This window comes from Engystomops pustulosus, chromosome 8 (assembly GCF_040894005.1).
Source record: "Engystomops pustulosus chromosome 8, aEngPut4.maternal, whole genome shotgun sequence".
Lineage (NCBI taxonomy): Eukaryota > Metazoa > Chordata > Amphibia > Anura > Leptodactylidae > Engystomops > Engystomops pustulosus.
Window position 1 is genome coordinate 10,176,200 of NC_092418.1, and position 24,966 is coordinate 10,201,165.

General features: G+C 47.5%; 2 protein-coding genes across 4 annotated transcripts in view; both read left to right on the forward strand.

Annotated features, from left to right (window-relative positions):
* The window catches only part of LOC140074626 (nmrA-like family domain-containing protein 1), a 14,549-nt gene extending 4,266 nt beyond the window's left edge, over window positions 1-10,283 (forward strand). For 2 of the 3 annotated variants that reach the window (XM_072119664.1, XM_072119665.1), the window contains 2 exons: window positions 7,049-7,239; window positions 9,974-10,283. In XM_072119664.1, coding sequence (XP_071975765.1) covers window positions 7,049-7,239; window positions 9,974-10,144 — 362 coding nt within the window. In that variant the 3' untranslated portion in view covers window positions 10,145-10,283. Of the gene's footprint in view, window positions 1-267; window positions 2,324-7,048; window positions 7,240-9,973 lie in introns of those variants that run through there. The other variant, XR_011849219.1, reaches the window with a different exon arrangement.
* A 569-nt stretch (window positions 10,284-10,852) lies between these two features.
* On the forward strand, window positions 10,853-14,506 carry LOC140074628 (nmrA-like family domain-containing protein 1). Its single transcript, XM_072119674.1, has 5 exons — window positions 10,853-11,014; window positions 12,088-12,326; window positions 13,031-13,280; window positions 13,452-13,642; window positions 14,271-14,506. The coding sequence occupies exons 1-5, from the start codon at window positions 10,975-10,977 to the stop codon at window positions 14,451-14,453; spliced, it is 903 nt and encodes a 300-aa protein (XP_071975775.1). The 5' UTR covers window positions 10,853-10,974; the 3' UTR covers window positions 14,454-14,506.
* The last annotated feature ends 10,460 nt before the right edge of the window (window positions 14,507-24,966 follow it).

Consider the following 24,966-nt stretch of genomic DNA (forward strand, 5'->3'; position numbering starts at 1 on the left):
GCTGTGATCAGCAGTCCTGCAGTAATGATGATAATGTTGCTGATATGTCTGATATTGCTGATGTCTCTGTTGTTGCTATTTCTGATGTTTCTGTGGTTGATAATGTCCCAGCTGAGGAGTCATCCCAGGTACAGTCTAGGGCAGCTGGTGGCACTCAGAGCCCCAATGTTGTGGAGGGTGCGGGACAGTCAACAGCTGAGGAGTTCCCCCCACTAGTCACATCACAGGCAGCAGAGCCCCATGGTCCGGGTGGTCAGCAGCCCCATGGTCAGGGTGGTCAGCAGCCTCATGGTCCGGGTGGTCAGCAGGGCCCTAGTGCAGATGGTCTGCAGCCCACACATCCCCCACAGCAGGACAGGGGTCAGACATCAGGGAATGCGTGGAGTCGAGGTTCCCCATTTTTCTCCTCCAGTCCCCATTATACCGGCCAGGCCTTCAAGAGGAGGAATGTTGTCCGGTTTAGGCACAGAGGGGCTAAGGAGGATCTGCCTGACAGGAGGCACGTGGTTAGGGACATGTTGTGCACCCAGATGGGTTTCCAGCCAGCCGACATCCTGGCTGTAATAAATCTGCCTGACAGACAGGGGTATGACATTAGCTTCAAGCTGATGTCTAATCTGGACCGGTTCTGGGCTCAACAACCCCGTTATAGAGATACTGAGGGGTGGAACAGGTTTAGTTTCATTCCCATCTCCAAGCCAGATACAGCCATTGTCACCATCATGTTCTGGAACGAGTCTGTCCCCCCTCAGGACATCATCATATGGCTCAGGAGACATTGTACCCTCATGTCAGACATGACGAAGACCAGGGATGAGGATGGAATCTGGACCGGGGGGTGGAGGGTCCTGGTTAAATTGCATCAGAACCAGAACATCACCCATCACCTCCCCAACTCATTCTTTATCGGCAGAGAGAAGGGTGTATGCTTCTATGTCGGTCAGCCCAGGTTATGTTTTAAGTGTGGGAGATCTGGTCACATGGCGAGTAACTGCACCACAGTGAAGTGCACCCTGTGCGGGGACCTCGGCCATGTGAGCGCCAACTGCAAGACCATAAGATGCAACCTTTGTGGTCAGATCGGTCACCCCCACAGGGACTGCCCTGATGCCTGGCATAACATCTGTAGGGACCTCCCCGATGAAGACCTGATGGAAGGGGCAGATGTACCAGAGGAGGAGCAGGAGGAGGAGGCCCTATTGTCAGGGTCAGTGTGTACTGTGCCAGAGACCCCAGATATTAGTGGTACTGCCCCGGACCATCCAGGGACAGGTAACACTGAGGGGGACATGGAGGTAGTGGAGCAGCCTGTAGAGCAGCCAGCGCCCGTCTCTTCCCCTGACTTGACACCCACCACTGGGGGAAATCATAGTGTTAAAAAGAGGAAAAAGGACAGGAGCACCAGAAAACCTGAGAGTGCATGGACCACCGTCCAAAAACCATCTAAAATGAAAGTGCAGAGTCAGGCTGATGTTACCGTAACCACTAATAGGTACAGCGTACTGTCCGAGTCAGATGGAGAGGAGGAGATAGAGAGAGAACTGAAACGTATGATGGAGGAGTATGATGACGACCCAGGGGGGGATCCTCCCACAAAAAGGAAACCCCTTCATGCCGAGTCTCAGTCAGTTTGGGATATGGAAACTTGTAGTCAGGAAGACAATTCTGACTCTGATTTATGATGATGGGGATGCTCTTTCTTTTTCTTCTCCTGATGGCACACTTCCATCTTACTGTGGTCACCAGTAATGTGAACAGTATTAGGGCTAGAAGGACCAGACATGCTGTATATGATTATCTAAGATATCTCAATGCTGATGTTTATTTCTTACAGGAGACCCGTTTAAACACCTTGGGTCTCATACGAGAGGCGGAGAGAGATTGGTAGTCTGGTCCTTCCTTTTGGTCGCTGGCTGTGGAGCCTTATGCCGGAGTCTCTATCATATTTAACACCCATGATGTCACCGTCCACAGACTCACCGAGGTATCGATGGGACGGTGCCTGCTGATAGAAATCACCATCAGAGGCAGAAGACTCCGGCTCATTAACATCTATGGCCCACAGACAGTGACCGAAAGGACTCAGCTTTTTAATGACATGAAGCCTTATCTATTCACGTCTATTCCAGTCATCATGGCCGGGGACTTTAATGCCACCACTACCACCAGGGACAGGAACAGTAGGCCCCTTACCAGGGACTGTAAGGTCCTAAACGGTATAATTCAGCAGGCTGGCCTGTCTGATGTTTTTGTACAGGGTGGTAGGAGTCCAAAGTTCACCTACACCTGTGCAGGACGCAGCAGCAGGATAGATCTCGCTCTGGTGAGTCCTACTGAAGCCATCAGTGAGAGAATGGAGAGGAATGTCCCATATTCAGATCACTTGGCCTTATATTTTTGTTTGGGTTCCTCTAAGTATCCTGATGTTGGTAGAGGGCTATGGAGACTAAATTATAATCTGTTATATGATATTTCTGTCCAGGAATACATTTCATCTTTTTTGCTGCATCAACTGGACAGAGTAGATTTTTATAACAACATGGCCGACAGGTGGGAGGACGTCAAGGAGGAGATCCGGTCCCTCTTACAGAGACTGTCAATTAAGAAGGGGATAAGTAAGTACAGCCAGTATCTGAGACTGCGTAAAGAATTGGAGTCGCTCTATTCGGCGGGTGGGGATGACCAACAAAGGATTGACCGGCTGAAATCTGAGATAAGACAGCATCAGTACAGTAGGTACACCTCCCTGGTAGTGGAAAGGGACTATGGAACCCGATGGGCACCAGATCCGTTTGAGAATTGCCGGGAGCGTGTGGAGAAAAAACTGATCGCAGGTCTCACTGACTCCCAGGGTGTTTTACAAGAGTCTCGGGAGGGAATACTCGGAGTGGTGAGATCGTACTATACTGACTTGTTTCAGAAGAAAGCTTTGGATAAGGAAAAAGTGACCCAATTCTTGGAGGCAACTCCAGGCCCTGATACTAGGGAATTGGACTTTTCTCCTTTGACAGCAGAAATAACAGTGGAGGAGATAAAAGAGGCCATTGATAAGTTAAATCTGAAGAAGGCACCAGGTCCAGATGGGATAACAGCAGAATTTTATAAGAAGTTCAGAGACCTCTTGGCTCCAATCCTTGTGGATGTTTACAGAAATTGTCTAGAAAATCACCTGATGCCTCCATCCATGAGGGTCTCATCGCTAATTCTGCTGTCCAAAGGTAAGGAGCCTAGTGACATCAAGAACTGGAGGCCGATCGCCCTCTTAAATGTCGACAGGAAGATTTTGGCAAAAATTCTATTCTCTAGGTTAGTCTGTTTGTCCCTGGCACTGTTGGCAGGCTCTCAGTACGGCACAGTAAGAGGGCGGAACATCTCTGGAGCAGTCATCTCGATAAGAGAGATGTTTGAGAGATGTAAAGCTCTGAGGTGTGGGAGATATGTTGTAGGTCTGGACCAGGCTAAAGCCTTTGACAGGGTTGATCACGATTATCTATGGGCCACTTTGTCAAAGTACGGTATTCCGGGACAATTTATAGATTGGCTGAGAACTTTGTACAGAGAGGCGAAGAGCTTTCCTCTGATCAATGGTTGGCAGGGGGACACTTTCAGGGTAGAGGCAGGGGTGCGACAAGGTTGTCCTCTGAGTCCACTGCTGTATGTGTTTGCCATCGATCCGTTCCTGAGATCACTGCAGCGGTGTGATTTTCAGGGGGTGCCGGTCCCCCATTGCTTGCCCCTGGATGTTGTCGCCTACGCGGATGATGTGACTGTGGTGATATCTGAACCTCGAGAGGTGGAGATGTTATCTGCAGCCATCAGAAGTTACTCAGAGGCCTCCGGGTCTCTGGTCAACCTAGAGAAGAGTCAAGCTTTCTGGACATTGGATGCTGCTCCTGGCTTTGATCTACCGCAGTTTGCCAAGGCCTCCACCCATATTAAAATCCTTGGGGTTAAATATGGGAGGGAAGATAATTCCAAGTTAAATTGGGAAGAGAAGTTGGAAACCGGAAATGTAAAGGTTCAGCGATGGAAGAACTGGAGGCTGACCTATAGAGAAAGGGTTACTCTGATGAAGACTTACCTGGTCCCTGTCTTCCTCTACGTCTCTGTCGTCTTTCCTTTGCCAGAATCTTTCTCCGCTAGGCTCTTTAGCCTGTTCTTCCAGCTTTTATGGGGGAACAGGTTGAACCCAGTAAAAAGAGGGATCACCTACCTGCAGAGGAGAGAGGGTGGGCTGGATATGTTAAATCCAAGGGTTTTCTTTGACTCCATGTTTCTGAAAGTTAATTTTGGATGCCTGGACTCAAATAATGGTCTCCTGTGGGTAAGTAGTGTCAGGGACTGGATATTGCCTTCTGCAGAATCTTGGATGCGAGGCGGCAGTCTCAAGAGGGGCCGATGGACTCCTGGCTTCCTCCCCCAGTATCTGGAGTATGGTCTGAAGTGTTTAAGGAAATGGGGGATAGATAAGTCTTTTATTGAGAGTAATACTAGAAGAGATCTGTACTCCAGAGTCTGTAGGACCTTCTACTCTCTACAGCTGGCGCTTCCAGACTGTCCAACAACCACCCTAAAGGACAGTTTGAGGTTTATGAATGGTCGGAGGCTGCCCTATAAGTTTCGTGACATCGCCTGGCTGTCATTACAGGGAAAACTGTTTGTCAGGGGGAATCTTAAGTTCCTGAGTGTGGCAGATCGTATGTGTCCCCTCGGGTGTCAGACAGAGGAGACAATGGTCCACTTTATATCAGAGTGCTGGGGTGGACGTAATATCTGGCGTGACATATCCACCAAGATAAGAATCCCATCACTGCAGTCCCTCAGGTACCCCGAGATCCTGTATGGCGTGACACCTGCTGTACATAACATCAACCAGGAGACCATGTATATAGTGATCCAGGTCATCAAGTACTATCACTGGCACATGAGAACCAGAGTGTCCATACACAGCGAGCCATTCCATCATCATAAAGCCATAAGCCTCATCATGTCCGAGCTCAGGTGGATCCAGTCATTAGAGGTCAGGAAAAAGGGGCAGAATATAAGACTCTGGAGGAACATCCATCTAGAATGAAATCTGTCTGATAAAATGTATGCATTTGTTTTTTCTGTTTTTTCTTTTTTTCCCTTTCAGCCAAAATGGACTCTTAAGTTACATTTAATATAAATTTTATTTTATGAACATGTATGATTTATACTGAATGATCTATGATTTATTTTGATAGAAAAAGTATTTCTGTATTTATGTTTGTTTTTTACTAATAAAAATTGCCCCCTATGTACAAGAATATAACTACTATAATACTGCCTCCTATGTACAAGTATATAACTACTATAATACTGTCCCCTATGTACAAGAATATAACTACTATAATACTGCCTCCTATGTACAAGTATATAACTACTATAATACTGTCCCCTATGTACAAGAATATAACTGCTATAATACTGCCCCCTATGTACAAGAATATAACTGCTATAATACTGCCCCCTATGTACAAGAATATAACTACTATAATACTGCCCCCTATGTACAAGAATATAACTACTATAATACTGCCCCCTATGTACAGGAATATAACTACTATAATACTGCCCCCTATGTACAAGAATATAACTACTATAATACTGCCCCCTATGTACAAGAATATAACTACTATAATACTGCCCTCTATGTACAAGAATATAACTACTATAATACTGCCCCTATGTACAGGAGTATAACTACTATAATACTGCCTCCTATGTACAAGAATATAACTACTATAATACTGCCCCCTATGTACAGGAATATAACTGCTATAATACTGCCCTCTATGTACAGGAATATAACTACTATAATACTGCCCCCTATGTACAAGAATATAACTACTATAATACTGCCCCCTATGTACAAGAATATAACTACTATAATACTGCCCCTATGTACAGGAATATAATTACTATAATACTGCCCCTATGTACAGGAATATAATTACTATAATACTGCCCCCTATGTACAAGAATATAACTACTATAATACTGCCCCCTATGTACAAGAATATAACTACTATAATACTGCCCCCTATGTACAAGAATATAACTACTATAATACTGCCCCCTATGTACAAGAATACAACTACTATAATACTGCCCCCTATGTACAGGAATACAACTACTATAATACTGCCCCCTATGTACAGGAATACAACTACTATAATACTGCCCCCTATGTACAGGAATATAATTACTATAATACTGCCCCCTATGTACAAGAATATAACTACTATAATACTGCCCCCTATGTACACGAATATAACTACTATAATACTGCCCCCTATGTACAGGAATATAACTACTATAATACTGCCCCCTATGTACAAGAATATAACTACTATAATACTGCCCCCTATGTACAGGAATATAACTACTATAATACTGCCCCCTATGTACAAGAATATATCTACTATAATACTGCCCCCTATGTACAAGAATATAACTACTATAATACTGCCCCCTATGTACAAGAATATAACTACTATAATACTGCCCCCTATGTACACGAATATAACTACTATAATACTGCCCCCTATGTACAAGAATATAACTACTATAATACTGCCCTCTATGTACAGGAATATAACTACTATAATACTGCCCCCTATGTACAGGAATATAACTACTATAATACTGCCCCCTATGTACAGGAATATAACTACTATAATACTGCCCCCTATGTACAGGAATATAACTACTATAATACTGCCCCCTATGTACAGGAATATAACTACTATAATACTGCCCCCTATGTACAGGAATATAACTACTATAATACTGTCCCCTATGTACAAGAATATAACTACTGTAATACTGACCCCTATGTACAGGAATATAACTACTATAATACTGCTCCCTATGTACAGGAATATAACTACTACAATACTGCCCCCTATGTACAGGAATATAACTACTATAATACTGCCCCCTATGTACAAGAATATAACTACTATAATACTGCCCCCTTGTGTATTATACAATATGCCGTGATTAATATTTTACACTGTTTCAGGTCTCCCGATGGGTGATGTGCCCCTGGATGGGATATCGGTAGCAGATCTGGGCCCTGTTGTTGTCACTATTCTTAAATCTCCAGCGCACTACAATGGAAAGGACATCGGGCTCAGTGCAGGGAAATTAACGGGGGAAGAATATGCTGAGATAATCTCCACAGTCACCAAGCAGATGGTCAAGGATGCCAAGGTAACCACAAGGAACTCATATGTTCATCGAATGTTAGCAAGACACCAGTAGTAGTAGTCATGTCTGGTAAGGCACCAGTAGAAGTAGTCATGTCTGGTAAGACACCAGTAGTAGTAGTCATGTCTGGTAAGGCACCAGTAGAAGTAGTCATGTCTGGTAAGATACCAGTAGAAGTAGTCATGTCTGGTAAGATACCAGTAGTAGTAGTCATGTCTGGTAAGGCACCAGTAGAAGTAGTCATGTCTGGTAAGATACCAGTAGTAGTAGTCATGTCTGGTAAGATACCAGTAGTAGTAGTCATGTCTGGTAAGACACCAGTAGTAGTAGTCATGTCTGGTAAGATACCAGTAGTAGTAGTCATGTCTGGTAAGACACCAGTAGAAGTAGTCATGTCTGGTAAGATACCAGTAGTAGTAGTCATGTCTGGTAAGGCACCAGTAGAAGTAGTCATGTCTGGTAAGACACCAGTAGAAGTAGTCATGTCTGGTAAGACACCAGTAGTAGTAGTCATGTCTGGTAAGGCACCAGTAGAAGTAGTCATGTCTGGTAAGATACCAGTAGAAGTAGTCATGTCTGGTAAGATACCAGTAGTAGTAGTCATGTCTGGTAAGGCACCAGTAGAAGTAGTCATGTCTGGTAAGATACCAGTAGTAGTAGTCATGTCTGGTAAGATACCAGTAGTAGTAGTCATGTCTGGTAAGACACCAGTAGTAGTAGTCATGTCTGGTAAGATACCAGTAGTAGTAGTCATGTCTGGTAAGACACCAGTAGAAGTAGTCATGTCTGGTAAGATACCAGTAGTAGTAGTCATGTCTGGTAAGGCACCAGTAGAAGTAGTCATGTCTGGTAAGACACCAGTAGAAGTAGTCATGTCTGGTAAGATACCAGTAGTAGTAGTCATGTCTGGTAAGACACCAGTAGAAGTAGTCATGTCTGGTAAGACACCAGTAGAAGTAGTCATGTCTGGTAAGACACCAGTAGAAGTAGTCATGTCTGGTAAGGCACCAGTAGAAGTAGTCATGTCTGGTAAGACACCAGTAGAAGTAGTCATGTCTGGTAAGGCACCAGTAGAAGTAGTCATGTCTGGTAAGACACCAGTAGAAGTAGTCATGTCTGGTAGGACACCAGTAGAAGTAGTCATGTCTGGTAAGGCACCAGTAGAAGTAGTCATGTCTGGTAAGGCACCAGTAGTAGTAGTCATGTCTGGTAAGGCACCAGTAGAAGTAGTCATGTCTGGTAAGGCACCAGTAGAAGTAGTCATGTCTGGTAAGGCACCAGTAGAAGTAGTCATGTCTGGTAAGACACCAGTAGAAGTAGTCATGTCTGGTAAGACACCAGTAGAAGTAGTCATGTCTGGTAAGACACCAGTAGAAGTAGTCATGTCTGGTAAGACACCAGTAGAAGTAGTCATGTCTGGTAAGACACCAGTAGAAGTAGTCATGTCTGGTAAGGCACCAGTAGAAGTAGTCATGTCTGGTAAGGCACCAGTAGTAGTAGTCATGTCTGGTAAGACACCAGTAGAAGTAGTCATGTCTGGTAAGACACCAGTAGAAGTAGTCATGTCTGGTAAGACACCAGTAGAAGTAGTCATGTCTGGTAAGACACCAGTAGTAGTAGTCATGTCTGGTAAGACACCAGTAGTAGTAGTCATGTCTGGTAAGATACCAGTAGAAGTAGTCATGTCTGGTAAGACACCAGTAGAAGTAGTCATGTCTGGTAAGGCACCAGTAGAAGTAGTCATGTCTGGTAAGACACCAGTAGTAGTAGTCATGTCTGGTAAGACACCAGTAGAAGTAGTCATGTCTGGTAAGACACCAGTAGTAGTAGTCATGTCTGGTAAGGCACCAGTAGAAGTAGTCATGTCTGGTAAGACACCAGTAGAAGTAGTCATGTCTGGTAAGGCACCAGTAGAAGTAGTCATGTCTGGTAAGGCACCAGTAGAAGTAGTCATGTCTGGTAAGACACCAGTAGAAGTAGTCATGTCTGGTAAGGCACCAGTAGAAGTAGTCATGTCTGGTAAGGCACCAGTAGTAGTAGTCATGTCTGGTAAGGCACCAGTAGTAGTAGTCATGTCTGGTAAGGCACCAGTAGAAGTAGTCATGTCTGGTAAGGCACCAGTAGAAGTAGTCATGTCTGGTAAGATACCAGTAGAAGTAGTCATGTCTGGTAAGGCACCAGTAGAAGTAGTCATGTCTGGTAAGACACCAGTAGTAGTAGTCATGTCTGGTAAGGCACCAGTAGAAGTAGTCATGTCTGGTAAGGCACCAGTAGAAGTAGTCATGTCTGGTAAGACACCAGTAGTAGTAGTCATGTCTGGTAAGGCACCAGTAGAAGTAGTCATGTCTGGTAAGGCACCAGTAGAAGTAGTCATGTCTGGTAAGGCACCAGTAGAAGTAGTCATGTCTGGTAAGGCACCAGTAGAAGTAGTCATGTCTGGTAAGGCACCAGTAGAAGTAGTCATGTCTGGTAGGACACCAGTAGAAGTAGTCATGTCTGGTAAGACAATAGTAGAAGTAGTCATGTCTGGTAGGACACCAGTAGAAGTAGTCATGTCTGGTAGGACACCAGTAGAAGTAGTCATGTCTGGTAAGACACCAGTAGAAGTAGTCATGTCTGGTAGGACACCAGTAGAAGTAGTCATGTCTGGTAAGACAATAGTAGAAGTAAGACACCTGTATCCTTACATACAATTACTTGTATCCAGTCACACAGTTTTCTTCATCATCTTCTGCAGCTTCTTCCTGATGACTACGAGGCAGGAGGAGGGCCGCACGGCATGGCCAACATGTTCAGATTTTACATGATGAGTCCCAACCGGGACGTGGAGCTCACTCACAAACTCAACCCCAAAATCAGGAACTTCCAGCAATGGATGGAGGAGAACAAGGCGGCCTTCAAGTGTTAATATCCCGACCGTTCACAATCACATCTCGATCCACGTGGGGGGTCACTGTAACACTAATTAGATCTTAAGGTTCTTCACCTGATATTCTCTTTCCTGTCATCTGTAACAATGTCCCCATTAAAGTTCCAATAATGAATAATCTGGTGCTCTGCTGATTCTGTCCTGGACATGGCTATGATAGGAGTCTCACGCATTACACGGCGCTTTACTCATTCATGGTGGCACAATTGGGTTTTGTATCTCTCTACTGCTCTGCAGACTGAGCTGCAACTGGCCCCAACTATCATATCCAACTACTCCGAGGATGGGGCTGTCCTTGTATCCACTAAATCCTTACCACTTTCTGGAACTTCCTTGACTCTTCACTCCAGCAATGGGATGTTTCTAGACTTAAAGGGGTTTCTCTTAAAGGCAAGTTACCGCACATTCAGGATACATTGCAGACAGGGGGTGTCTGACAGGTACATCCCCAAGTGACAGGGAGAATGGCGGACTGAAATCCTTCTAATGAGTAGTTATTGGGGCGCTTTTACACTTTTAGGTTTTGCTGAGGTCTTATGATGTATCGCTCATGTCTGGAGAGAATGAATGAAGGACAGAGAGTTTCTCTGGATCCAAACCTGCATGTCATAGTGATCGATCCCAGGGGAAAGGCGTGCCCTCATTATACTTGTCTAAAAAGCAACAGGCACACCCAAAATCTACTCTAAACAAAGTAAATCCCTTCTCATGAGCAGTTGTGCTGAGTCACTGGGGTACGGCGCAGTATAAGGAGGCAGCGCTGAGCCCTGTACACACACAGGACCTGAGTACGACCACAGCTGCACATCATGGCCTCAAAGAAGATCATCACAGTGTTTGGAGCCACAGGTGAGTGCACATGGGTTTCCGCTGCAGTCCTGGGGGGGTGAGTGTAGGTGGGGGTCTTGCTGGGGTCCAGGGACTAGAGGGGCTACCTAGAGCTTAGAGGCAGGTGCAGAAGTGGGGGAAGTGTTTCCTGGTTGCACACTTGCACTAGGGTTCCCTTGGGTCTCCGGTTGCATCTCTAGGCAGAGTAGCATTAGTAGTTCAGGACTTCGGAAAAGTTACCCACTTAAGAGTTAATCTTCCAGGAAGTCAGATTTATTGGGAGTTTGGGAAGGGGGAGCAGAGGCGGGAGCGAGGGATTATGGATGATATAAACACTGGCAATTACTTCCAAGTGTAGGACAAACTTCATGTGACATCCTGCAGGGCTCGTGGACATAATGCACCATCTGTAAGAGGGGGACCCCCAACTACATGTCCCCAGAGCCTCAGGTCCCACCTGGGATCACAGTCCTGTATATTGGGGGACCTCATTAATAATTCGGATTGCAGTCATAGGTCATGTGAGGTCATTTATCAAGCTTTTTTCAAGTTTGTATGCAAGTTTTTAGCTTCTTTGCACCTAAATTTGTGATTTTTACACCCATTTTGCAAAGTTTGCCACATCAGACTTAAGTGTTGTGTTCTCCACTGCTGCGTCTGATTTATCATTAAAATCCAGACACGGACGTCTGTAAAGACCACAAATTTTTGTGTAACCTCCCCCGGGTCTATTGTGGTAGAAATTTTGGCAGACAGGGCATAGGAGGGTATATAAAGGGGCACACCGCACGTCCTCAACCAAATTCTCACCCTCTTACAGAGCATCTTCACATGTAGTTTCTTACTTTTACAAGTCTAGACCTGCCTGGACCTCCATGATTACAAGGCAGGAGTTCGGGTAATTATAAATCCTCATTACATGGTTTTAATTAATCTCTGCACACAAGGACTTCTTGTCAAGAACTCTGGGTATTCTGGATTATCGGGCACTTCTGGATTATCGGGCACTTCCCCCCATTTTGAATTCATTATTGACCCAATATCACATCAGCACCAGTGCCATAACACATCTTCATCCTTTGCTCTTATTTTAGGGGCTCAGGGGGGTTCGGTTGTTGGCGCCCTCTTAAAGGACCGCTCCTTTGCTGTCAGGGCAGTGACCCGTGACGCCAGTAAACCTGCAGCTGTGAAACTAAAGGAATCTGGGGCCGAGGTCGTGTCCGCGGATCTGGATAATGAGAAGAGCCTGGAGGCCGCACTGAACGGAGCCTATGGAGCCTTCATTGTCACCAACTTCTGGGATCACTTCAGTAAGGATAAGGAGGTGAAACAGGTGAGATCCTCCAAGAAAGACAGGTTTAAACATGCAATACCCACGGTGACCACTAGGTCTGGCAAAACTGACAAACGGTCTATGGGATTTGTATACTAATGGGGGCAGGAACGAGATACGATAGTAACGGTATACCACCCGGGTGTTACTCCCACCACATATCTGTCCATGTCTTATGGACATGACCATCGTCCTTCATTGTCCCCAACCAGTCCCCTCCTGCCCCTCATTATATAATCTAGGTCTCTATATTCTGTTTTCTGTGTTCCTGATTTGCCTCACGTTACTCGCCCCTGACCTGATAATCTTCCATGTTGACCCCAGTTCGCCTCTGACTCCCAACCTCCGACACACGACCTACCACCTGATTACCACCTGCCTGATCTCCGGCCTTGTTGCCTTGCACTGAGGTATAGGGTTGAAGGGTAAAGACCAGGGAAACCACTGAGACTGAAGGGGTCCGACACCCAGTACTCTCTGACCCCCCTGATGATACCCCAGATCCTTCATTTTCGCCCTGATCCTTCTTGTCCTTACTTTTCCATCATGCCGCCCATCCTTCATGTCTCCCCTGACCCTTCATGAACCCCGCGACCATTTCTGGTCCTCCCGATGACGCCCCCCCCCACCATACCTTCAAGACCCCCCCCCCCCCTCTCTATTTTCTATAACTTCAGATTACAGTAAAATGTATTTAATCTCAGGGAAAATCTATAGCGGATTTGTGTAAACGCCTGGGACTGCATCACGTGATCTACAGCGGATTGGAGAACGTCAACAAGTTGACTGGAGGAAAACTGGAGGTTCTGCATTTCGATGGTAAAGGTGTAGTGGAGGAATATTTCCACCAGATCTCCGTCCCCATGACCAGCGTCAGACTCGCCTTCTACTATGAGAATTTCTTAACGGCCGGAAAACCACAGAAGTCAAAGGATGGGAACAGCTACGACCTAGGTGAGATGTCTACTGGTGGATTGGCCTCAGCAACCAATCACAGCTCAGCATTCATACTGGAAACTGAGCTGGAAAGATGAGACGAGGCCTGTGATTGGCTGCTCTGTGCGCGAGGCCTACAGCACTGTCTCTTTCAAATAACTTACAGTAATCCATTATTTTTCCTTTCAGTGATTCCCATGTGTGACGTCCCCATGGATGGGATCTCCGTGTCGGATCTGGGTCCTGTAGTTGTCAGCATCCTGAAGAATCCGAAAGAATATATTGGGAAGAACATCGGACTCAGCGCCGAGAAACTTACGGTGGCGCAATACGCCGACATCATGTCCAAAGTCTCCGGCAAGATCATCAAAGACTCCAAGGTGAGGACCCTCCTGTCTGGGGATTATATACAGATCATCTGGATACACGGGGGAAGGCATAATGGGGGGGGGGCACAGTGTAACCAAGAAGTAAGTAGCAGCAGGACTGTGAAAATGGATTTAAATTCCAGAAATTCCAGTTTCTCTAAGCGTCCTCACACTGCTGTTCTCTTAGCACTCCGAGTCGCACAGTCCCTCCCCACTGCTCTGAATGACAGCGATAGTATCCAATCAGTAGCATGATATAGATTTCACCCAGAGCAGAGGGAAAGTAGCTGTAGCACAATGCAGAGCACTGAGAGCACAAAAGTGTAAGAACTCTCCCCCTGTGCACTTGGATAAGTTGCAGTATTGGAATATAAATCCATATTTCACAGTCCTGCTGCTACTAATAAGTCATGATTACAACTTTCTCTAGGGACAAGAGCACAGGGCACAATAGTGTGAAGACATACACCACATTTCACAGTCCTGCTGCTACTAACAACATACACAAAGGTCTGATTAAACAGGTTTGGGGTAGATCGGAGACCTACAAGAGACGCTCAGTAGAATCAGATGAGTAGAGCTAGTGATTAGTCGCAAGACAATAAACTCCTCCTGAATGTTCTTCCATTTTGCCCCACAGATTCCCCCTGAGGTTTACGAGAAGTTGCCCTTCCAGGGGGCAGAGGAGATGGCCAACATGTTCAGGTTTTACATGATGCTCCCTGACCGGGACGTGCCGCAGACCCACAAGCTGAACCCCAATATTAAGTGCTTCCAGCGGTGGTTGGAGGAGAACAAGGAGGCCTTCATCAAAGCCTTGTAAAAGGGACAGGGTTGGGGAATTTTTTGTGTTTTGCAAGTAAAACTATAAGAAAATCCTTGTGTATTTTTGTCTTTTTCATGGGTCACATGACAGAAGTGGGGGACTGTCAAATAAACCAGAAACAATGACTTAAAGGGACGTTCCAGACCCCAGAGATGTTCTGTGCTGAGGGGAGCGGTGGATGATCCTCTCCCTAATCTACTGTACTTTGCGTCTAGATTACACGATTATTGTAATATTTGGATTACTCAGCTGTTTTTTTATGTATTTCACATTTCCTTTAGTCAGCAGAATCGGTCAAGCACAATCTTACACAATGGAGACATTTTTCTTCCTGTCAGCTATTCCCGCAGATTTTGTTTAGCCGCCGTGATACAGCAGAAATCCACATCATGGCGTTACCCTGCGATCCCCCAACTGTGCGTCTCACATATAGCGCAAGTCATGTGTACAACGTTATATGTGTGTAGAAACAACACTATCCAGGCATAGGCAATGAATGAACAGGAGTGTGCAAGTCTGACTACGACTACGCACACGGAGAACATCTGGATAATAGATCAGCCACGTATTGAGAGTTTTCATAAATAAATCTAACAGGAGCACAGATGCCTGACTACGACTACACATACAGATAAAACATGTGGATTATAGATCAGCCACGTATTGAGAGTTTCCATAAATAAATCTAACAGGAGCGCAGATGTCTGACTACGACTACACACATGCGCAGAACATGTGGATTATAGATCAGCCACGTATTGAGAGTTTCCATAAATAAATCTAACAGGAGCGCAGATGTCTGACTACGACTACACACATGCGCAGAACATGTGGATTATAGATCAGCCGCGTATTGAGAGTTTCCATAAATAAATCTAACAGGAGCGCAGATGTCTGACTACGACTACACACATGCGCAGAACATGTGGATTATAGATCAGCCGCGTATTGAGAGTTTCCATAAATAAATCTAACAGGAGCGCAGATGTCTGACTACGACTACGCACACAGATAGAACGTGTGGATTATAGATCAGCCGCGTATTGAGAGTTTCCATAAATCTAACAGGAGCGCAGATGCCTGACTACGACTACGCACATGCAGAACATGTGGATTATAGATCAGCCACGTATTGAGAGTTTCCATAAATAAAGCTGACAGGAGCGCACATTCCTGACTACGGCTACGCACACAGATAGAACATGTGGATTATAGATCAACCGCGTATTGAGAGTTTCCATAAATAAATATAACAGGAGTGCACATGTCTGACTACGACTACGCACACAGATAGAACATGTGGATTATAGTACGGGTCATATACACTCACCGGCCACTTTGTTAGGCACACCTGTCCAACTGCTCGTTAACACCTAATTTCTAATCAGCCAATCACATGGCGGCAACTCAGTGCATTTAGGCATGTAGACATGGTCAAGACAATCTCCTGCAGTTCTCCCGAGCATCAGTATGGGGAAGAAAGGTGATTTGAGGCCTTTGAACGTGGCATGGTTGATGGTGCCAGAAGGGCTGGTCTGAGTATTTCAGAAACTGCTGATCTACTGGGATTTTCGCGCACAACCATCTCTAGGGTTTACAGAGAATGGTCCGAAAAAGAAAAAACATCCAGTGAGCGGCAGTTCTGTGGGCGGAAATGCCTTGTTGATGCCAGAGGTCAGAGGAGAATGGGCAGACTGGTTCGAGCTGAACAGTGACTCAAATCGCCACCCGTTACAACCAAGGTAGGCAGAAGAGCATCTCTGAATGCACAGTACATCGAACTTTGAGGCAGATGGGCTACAGCAGCAGAAGACCACACCGGGTGCCACTCCTTTCAGCTAAGAACAGGAAACTGAGGCTACAATTTGCACAAGCTCATCGAAATTGGAAAGTAGAAGATTGGAAAAAACATTGCCTGGTCTGATGAGTCTCGATTTCTGCTGCGACATTCGGATGGTAGGGTCAGAATTTGGCGTCAACAACATGAAAGCATGGATCCATCCTGCCTTGTATCAGCGGCTCAGGCTGGTGGTGGTGGTGTCATGGATCCATCCTGCCTTGTATCAGCGGGTCAGGCTGGTGCTGGTGGTGTCATGGATCCATCCTGCCTTGTATCAGCGGGTCAGGCTGGTGGTGGTGGTGTCATGGATCCATCCTGCCTTGTATCAGCGGGTCAGGCTGGTGGTGGTGGTGTCATGGATCCATCCTGCCTTGTATCAGCGGGTCAGGCTGGTGGTGGTGGTGTCATGGATCCATCCTGCCTTGTATCAGCGGGTCAGGCTGGTGGTGGTGGTGTCATGGATCCATCCTGCCTTGTATCAGCGGCTCAGGCTGGTGGTGGTGGTGTCATGGATCCATCCTGCCTTGTATCAGCGGGTCAGGCTGGTGGTGGTGGTGTCATGGATCCATCCTGCCTTGTATCAGCGGCTCAGGCTGGTGGTGGTGGTGTCATGGATCCATCCTGCCTTGTATCAGCGGCTCAGGCTGGTGGTGGTGGTGTCATGGATCCATCCTGCCTTGTATCAGCGGGTCAGGCTGGTGGTGGTGGTGTCATGGTGTGGGGAATATTTGCCTACCTGAGTATTGTTGCTGACCATGTCCATCCCTTTATGAGCACAATGTACCCTGTAACATCTGATGGCTACTTTCAGCAGGATAATGCGCCATGTCATAAAGCTGGAATCATCTCAGACTGGTTTCTTGAACATGACAATGAGGTCACTGGACACAAATGGCCTCCACAGTCACCAGATCTCAATCCAATAGAGCATCTTTGGGATGTGGTGGAACGGGAGATTCGCATCATGGATGTGCAGCCGACAAATCTGCGGCAACTGTGTGATGCCATCATGTCACTATGGAGCAAAATCTCTGAGGAGCTTCCAGCACCTTGTTGAATCTATGGCACGAAGAATTGAGGCAGTTCTGAAGGCAAAGGGGGGTCCAACCCGTTACTAGCATGGTGCACCTAATAAAGTGGCCGGTGAGTGAATAAAACATTAAACTTGTGTACAAGGCAGAGCTGAGGGGGCCCAAGCAGCGTAGACATGATGCAAACTAGGCCTGGGCAAACATAAAACGGTGGCGAGAATCTAGAAGAAGAATTATTGTCCAAGAGGAAGGGTAATCCAATGATTATGAAAAGGGAGATGCTGTGTGTCCTTAAAAAAAAAAAATCTCACAGGAGTGCACATGTCTGACTACGACTACACACACTTCTGTAAATGGAATAGTGGTCTTCTCTTAGCCACCTCCACCACCAGGGACCTCAGTTCTCATTTTTGCTGGATTTCACGCAGTACTGCCCCCTCCTCTATAGAAATCAATGTACTGCAAATGTTCAAGGTGTCCCAAAATTTAGGTCTACCTCAGCCTGCAATCTATTCCTTAGCATCCTATAAGGTAGTGGAGAACAATACTGGGAAAAACACTGAGTTATGGTCATTTTTCACATCTTTCCCGGGGCGAGTAAAGAAAGTGGTATTGCAACTTAGAGCAACTTTTAAACCTGTAAACATCCAACCAATCAGCATCAAGACTAATGAGAAATAAAGGAAATTGTTAAAGGACGTCTACCACCAGGATCAGAGATTGTAAACCAAGTACACTGACATACTAGTGTGCGCCCACTCTGACAGGGCCTGCTCTTCTTTAAGCATCCTATGCCTTTGTTTTTAAGAAAAAAAATGTAAAAAATTATGCAAATGAGCCTGAGGGGCTACATGCTTCATTAACACCTATAGAGCCCAGAGCCCCTGAGTTTCATTTGCATTTGCCTATAGGGCAGTGATGGCAAACCCTTTAGACACCGAGTGCCCAAACTACAACTAAAACCTGTGTATTTTTCGCAAAGTGCCAATGCGACAATTTAAGCAGTAACTTATTACCCCCTTCTCTTTCACAGATTTAAATAATATAGGCACCTGAGGACACCAATACAGTAGAAAGAAGGAGAGGAAGTTTGGATGATCATTGTAGCTTCCTTCTAGGGTCCTGGGCGGCCTGGGACTGCAAGAGACCTTGAGTCCTGTCTGGCAAACTCTACCCTAGGGTGATGGCAAGGGTGCCCATAGAGAGGGCTCTGAGTGCCACCACTGGCACCCGTGCCATAGGTTCGCCACCACTGCTATAGGGCATAAAAATCTAAAAGAAGAACAGATCCTGCCAGAGGGGGCGCACACCAGTATTTCAGGCTGCCACTTGTATAATTTTTGCAGGAATTCCCCTTTAAAGCGGACCTACCACCACGATTCTACCTATAAAGGTAGAACGAGTGGTAGGTGGATGAATGGGACGTAAGGATAGCCCTTTTTGGGCTAATCCTTACGTCCCGGCTATCCTTTTGTAAACTATAATCAGTTGATATGTTAATTTATTTAAGCGGCTACTGGGGTGTGGAGTAGCCGGACATGAGGCTACTAGTCGCGGCTACTCCACGCCCCAGTAGCCTTGTTCCTCCGCCTACCAGGTAATCTTCGGCACGCAGCTCCTCGTAGCTGCGCGCCCTCGTGCGAATATCCTGCGTTCTGCGCATGCGCAGGACACAGGCCTACGGGTGCGCGGCCGTAGCTCCGAGGCCGGCGCTACTGCGCATGCGCAGACGCCGGGTGCTCGGACGAGGGCGCGCAGCTACGAGGTGCTGCGCGCCGGAGATTACATGGTAGGCGGAGGAACGAGGCTACTGGGGCGTGGAGTAGCCGCGACTAATAGCCTCATGTCCGGCTACTCCACGCCCCAGTAGCCGCTTAAATAAATTAGCATATCAACTGATTAAAGTTTACAAAAGGAAAGCCGGGACGTAAGGATTAGCCCAAAAAGGGCTATCCTTACGTCGCATTCATCCACCTACCACCCGTTCTACCTTTATAGGTAGAATCGTGGTGGTAGGTCCCCTTTAAGTGCAAGGAGGAAGCTGTATGCCGGCTGCCCTCTAGTGGTAAAAATGTCCGCTGCAGAGATGGGTCTGTGCAGGTTAGTAGAGGAGTTGTTATGTACTGAAGAGATGGAGAACTGGAGAAAGAGTAAAGGACACCTGTCATCAGGTCTCTGTCACTAGTCTTGTCACTACTACCTGTTGGAGCAGCTCACAAGGATCCCATCCCAGCCTTTATCTAGTCAATTCATACATTAATCATTATAAAATCATCTATTCTTTATCATGTAAATGAGGCTGGTCACATGGTCAGAGGCAGTGATGTCACTCCTGTTACCCCTCCCCTCTCCTCCCCCCGCTCATGTCTGTGTGTAATGTATAGTGAAGCATTGCTGGTGTCTGTGCTGCATCTGCTGACATGCTCTCCCTCCTATACACGTGTGTGATACACAGGCATCAGCTACACAAGCACCTGACATGTCATGGCTGCCTGGAGCTGTTGTATCTCTCCTATACACACACACAGGCTGCAGGGGGCGCCAGCACCAGCAAGCACATGAAGCAGCCCTTACACTATTATACAGGCTGTCAGTCATGAATGATTATTCCCAATCATGAATAAACTGGACAGCTTGAATATGCTAATGACTCATTGGACGTTACACAGGTCATTTGCATACAGCTTTAGGACCTCATTGCTTAGGTTTACAGGCATGTAGAGGGACAATAAAGGGATAGAGGAAATGCTTTCTAATGGCAGTTTATGAAAATATATTTAGATTAGGGGGGTTATTTTGCATGACGGGTTCTCTTTAAGTATACTAGGAGAGTTCTGTAACTTATGTCATCTGCTGGTTTCCTATAGAAAGTATAACTAGACGCACATTAAGGAAAATCTCCAACTCTTACTCTACCTGCATGTACAAGGGGAGAAACATAATCAAGTTGCAGTTATCTCCTAAACTCCCCCTAGTGGTGACTGTATAATATACACTCACCGGCCACTTTATTAGGTACACCTGTATAACTGCTCGTTAACACTTAATTTCTAATCAGCCAATCACATGGCGGCAACTCAGTGCATTTAGGCATGTAGACATGGTCAAGACAATCTCCTGCAGTTCTCCCGAGCATCAGTATGGGGAAGAAAGGGGATTTGTGGCCTTTGAATGTGGCATGGTTGTTGGTGCCAGAAGGGCTGGTCTGAGTATTTCAGAAACTGCTGATCTACTGGGATTTTCACGCACAACCATCTCTAGGGTTTACAGAGAATGGTCCAAAACAGAAAAAACATCCAGTGAGCCGCAGTTCTGTGGGCGGAAATGCCTTGTTGATGCCAGAGGTCAGAGGAGATTGGGCAGACTGGTTCGAGCTGATAGAAAGGCAACAGTGACTCAAATCGCCACCCGTTACAACCATGGTAGGCAGAAGAGCATCTCTGAACGCACAGTACGTCCAACTTTGAGGCAGATGGGCTACAGCAGCAGAAGACCACACCGGGTGCCACTCCTTTCAGCTAAGAACAGGAAACTGAGGCTACAATTTGCACAAGCTCATCGAAATTGGACAGTAGAAAATTGGAAAAACGTTGCCTGGTCTGAAGAGTCTCGATTTCTGCTGCGACATTCGGATGGTAGGGTCAGAATTTGGTACAACAACATGAAAGCATGGATCCATCCTGCCTTGTATCAGCGGGTCAGGCTGGTGGTGCTGGTGTCACGGATCCATCCTGCCTTGTATTAGCGCCTCAGGCTGGTGGTGGTGGTGTCATGGATCCATCCTGCCTTGTATCAGTGGCTCAGGCTGGTGGTGGTGGTGTCATGGATCCATCCTGCCTTGTATCAGCGGTTCAGGCTGGTGGTGGTGGTGTCATGGATCCATCCTGCCTTGTATCAGCGGGTCAGGCTGGTGGTGGTGGTGTCATGGATCCATCCTGCCTTGTATCAGCGGCTCAGGCTGGTGGTGCTGGTGTCATGGATCCATCCTGCCTTGTATCAGCGGGTCAGGCTGGTGGTGGTGGTGTCATGGATCCATCCTGCCTTGTATCAGCGGGTCAGGCTGGTGGTGGTGGTGTCATGGATCCATCCTGCCTTGTATCAGCGGCTCAGGCTGGTGGTGTCATGGATCCATCCTGCCTTGTATCAGCGGGTCAGGCTGGTGGTGGTGGTGTCATGGATCCATCCTGCCTTGTATCAGCGGCTCAGGCTGGTGCTGGTGTCATGGATCCATCCTGCCTTGTATCAGCGGCTCAGGCTGGTGGTGGTGGTGTCATGGATCCATCCTGCCTTGTATCAGCGGCTCAGGCTGGTGGTGGTGGTGTCATGGATCCATCCTGCCTTGTATCAGCGGCTCAGGCTGGTGGTGGTGGTGTCATGGATCCATCCTGCCTTGTATCAGCGGCTCAGGCTGGTGGTGGTGGTGTCATGGATCCATCCTGCCTTGTATCAGCGGCTCAGGCTGGTGGTGGTGGTGTCATGGATCCATCCTGCCTTGTATCAGCGGGTCAGGCTGGTGGTGGTGGTGTCATGGATCCATCCTGCCTTGTATCAGCGGGTCAGGCTGGTGGTGGTGGTGTCATGGATCCATCCTGCCTTGTATCAGCGGGTCAGGCTGGTGCTGGTGTCATGGATCCATCCTGCCTTGTATCAGCGGCTCAGGCTGGTGGTGGTGGTGTCATGGATCCATCCTGCCTTGTATCAGCGGGTCAGGCTGGTGGTGGTGTCATGGATCCATCCTGCCTTGTATCAGCGGTTCAGGCTGGTGGTGGTGGTGTCATGGATCCATCCTGCCTTGTATCAGCGGTTCAGGCTGGTGGTGGTGGTGTCATGGATCCATCCTGCCTTGTATCAGCGGGTCAGGCTGGTGGTGGTGGTGTCATGGATCCATCCTGCCTTGTATCAGCGGGTCAGGCTGGTGGTGGTGGTGTCATGGATCCATCCTGCCTTGTATCAGCGGGTCAGGCTGGTGGTGGGGGTGTCATGGATCCATCCTGCCTTGTATCAGCGGTCAGGCTGGTGGTGGTGGTGTCATGGATCCATCCTGCCTTGTATCAGCGGGTCAGGCTGGTGGTGGTGGTGTCATGGATCCATCCTGCCTTGTATCAGCGGGTCAGGCTGGTGGTGGGGGTGTCATGGATCCATCCTGCCTTGTATCAGCGGTCAGGCTGGTGGTGGTGGTGTCATGGATCCATCCTGCCTTGTATCAGCGGGTCAGGCTGGTGGTGCTGGTGTCATGGATCCATCCTGCCTTGTATCAGCGGGTCAGGCTGGTGGTGGTGGTGTCATGGATCCATCCTGCCTTGTATCAGCGGGTCAGGCTGGTGGTGCTGGTGTCATGGATCCATCCTGCCTTGTATCAGTGGCTCAGGCTGGTGGTGCTGGTGTCATGGATCCATCCTGCCTTGTATCAACGGGTCAGGCTGGTGGTGGTGTCATGGATCCATCCTGCCTTGTATCAGCGGCTCAGGCTGGTGGTGCTGGTGGTGTCATGGATCCATCCTGCCTTGTATCACCGTGTCAGGCTGGTGGTGCTGGTGTCATGGATCCATCCTGCCTTGTATCAGTGGCTCAGGCTGGTGGTGCTGGTGTCATGGATCCATCCTGCCTTGTATCAGCGGGTCAGGCTGGTGGTGGTGTCATGGATCCATCCTGCCTTGTATCAGCGGTTCAAGCTGGTGGTGCTGGTGTCATGGATCCATCCTGCCTTGTATCAGCGGGTCAGGCTGGTGGTGGTGTCATGGATCCATCCTGCCTTGTATCAGCGGTTCAGGCTGGTGGTGCTGGTGTCATGGATCCATCCTGCCTTGTATCAGCGGGTCAGGCTGGTGGTGGTGTCATGGATCCATCCTGCCTTGTATCAGCGGGTCAGGCTGGTGGTGGTGGTGTCATGGATCCATCCTGCCTTGTATCAGCGGGTCAGGCTGGTGGTGGTGGTGTCATGGATCCATCCTGCCTTGTATCAGCGGGTCAGGCTGGTGGTGGTGGTGTCATGGATGCATCCTGCCTTGTATCAGCGGCTCAGGCTGGTGGTGGTGGGGTCATGGATCCATCCTGCCTTGTATCAGCGGGTCAGGCTGGTGGTGGTGGTGTCATGGATCCATCCTGCCTTGTATCAGCGGGTCAGGCTGGTGGTGCTGGTGTCATGGATCCATCCTGCCTTGTATCAGCGGGTCAGGCTGGTGGTGGTGGTGTCATGGATCCATCCTGCCTTGTATCAGCGGGTCAGGCTGGTGGTGGTGGTGTCATGGATCCATCCTGCCTTGTATCAGCGGGTCAGGCTGGTGGTGCTGGTGTCATGGATCCATCCTGCCTTGTATCAGCGGGTCAGGCTGGTGGTGGTGGTGTCATGGATCCATCCTGCCTTGTATCAGCGGGTCAGGCTGGTGGTGGTGGTGTCATGGATCCATCCTGCCTTGTATCAGCGGGTCAGGCTGGTGGTGGTGGTGTCATGGTGTCTTTGGGCCCCTTGGTAACGCCACAGCCTACCTGAGTATTGTTGCTGACCATGTCCATCCCTTTATGAGCACAATGTACCCTGTAACATCTGATGGCTACTTTCAGCAGGATAATGCGCCATGTCATAAAGCTGGAAGCATCTCAGACTGGTTTCTTGAACATGACAATGAGGTCACTGGACACAAATGGCTCCACAGTCACCAGATCTCAATCCAATAGAGCATCTTTGGGATGTGGTGGAACGGGAGATTCGCATCATGGATGTGCAGCCGACAAATCTGCGGCAACTGTGTGATGCCATCATGTCAATATGGACCAAAATCTCTGAGGAGCTTCCAGCACCTTGTTGTATCTATGCCACGAAGAATTGAGGCAGTTCTGAAGGCAAAAGGAGGTCCAACCCGTTACTAGCATGGTGTACCTAATAAAGTGGCCGGTGAGTGTATATGTGAGGAATTCCCCATAGCAATGGTTGTATAATCTGTCTGTACTGATCTCCCCCTAGTGGTGGTGTATAATGTGTATGTAGTGATCTCCCCCTAGTGGTGGTGTATAATGTGTATGTAGTGAGCTCCTCCTAGTGGTGGTGTATAATGTGTATGTAGTGATCTCCCCCTAGTGGTGGTGTATAATCTGTATGTAGTGATCTCCCCCTAGTGGTGGTGTATAATCTGTATGTAGTGATCTCCCCCTAGTGGTAGTGTATAATCTGTATGTAGTGATCTCCCCCTAGTGGTGGTGTATAATCTGTATGTAGTGATCTCCCCCTAGTGGTGGTGTATAATCTGTATGTATGGAGCTCCCCCTAGTGGTGGTGTATAATCTGTATGTAGTGATCTCCTCCTAGTGGTGGTGTATAGTATGTATGTAATGATCTCCCCCTAGTGGTGATGTATAATCTGTAGGTAGTAAGCCCCCCCTAGTGGTGGTGTATAATATGTATGTAGTGATCTCCTCCTAGTGGTGGTGTATAATGTGTATGTAGTGAGCCCCCCCTAGTGGTGGTGTATAATATGTATGTAGTGATCTCCTCCTAGTGGTGGTGTATAATCTGTATGTAGTGATCTCCTCCTAGTGGTGGTGTATAATCTGTATGTAGTGATCTCCCCCTAGTGGTGGTGTATAATGTGTATGTAGTGAGCTCCCCTAGTGGTGGTGTATAATCTGTATGTAGTGATCTCCC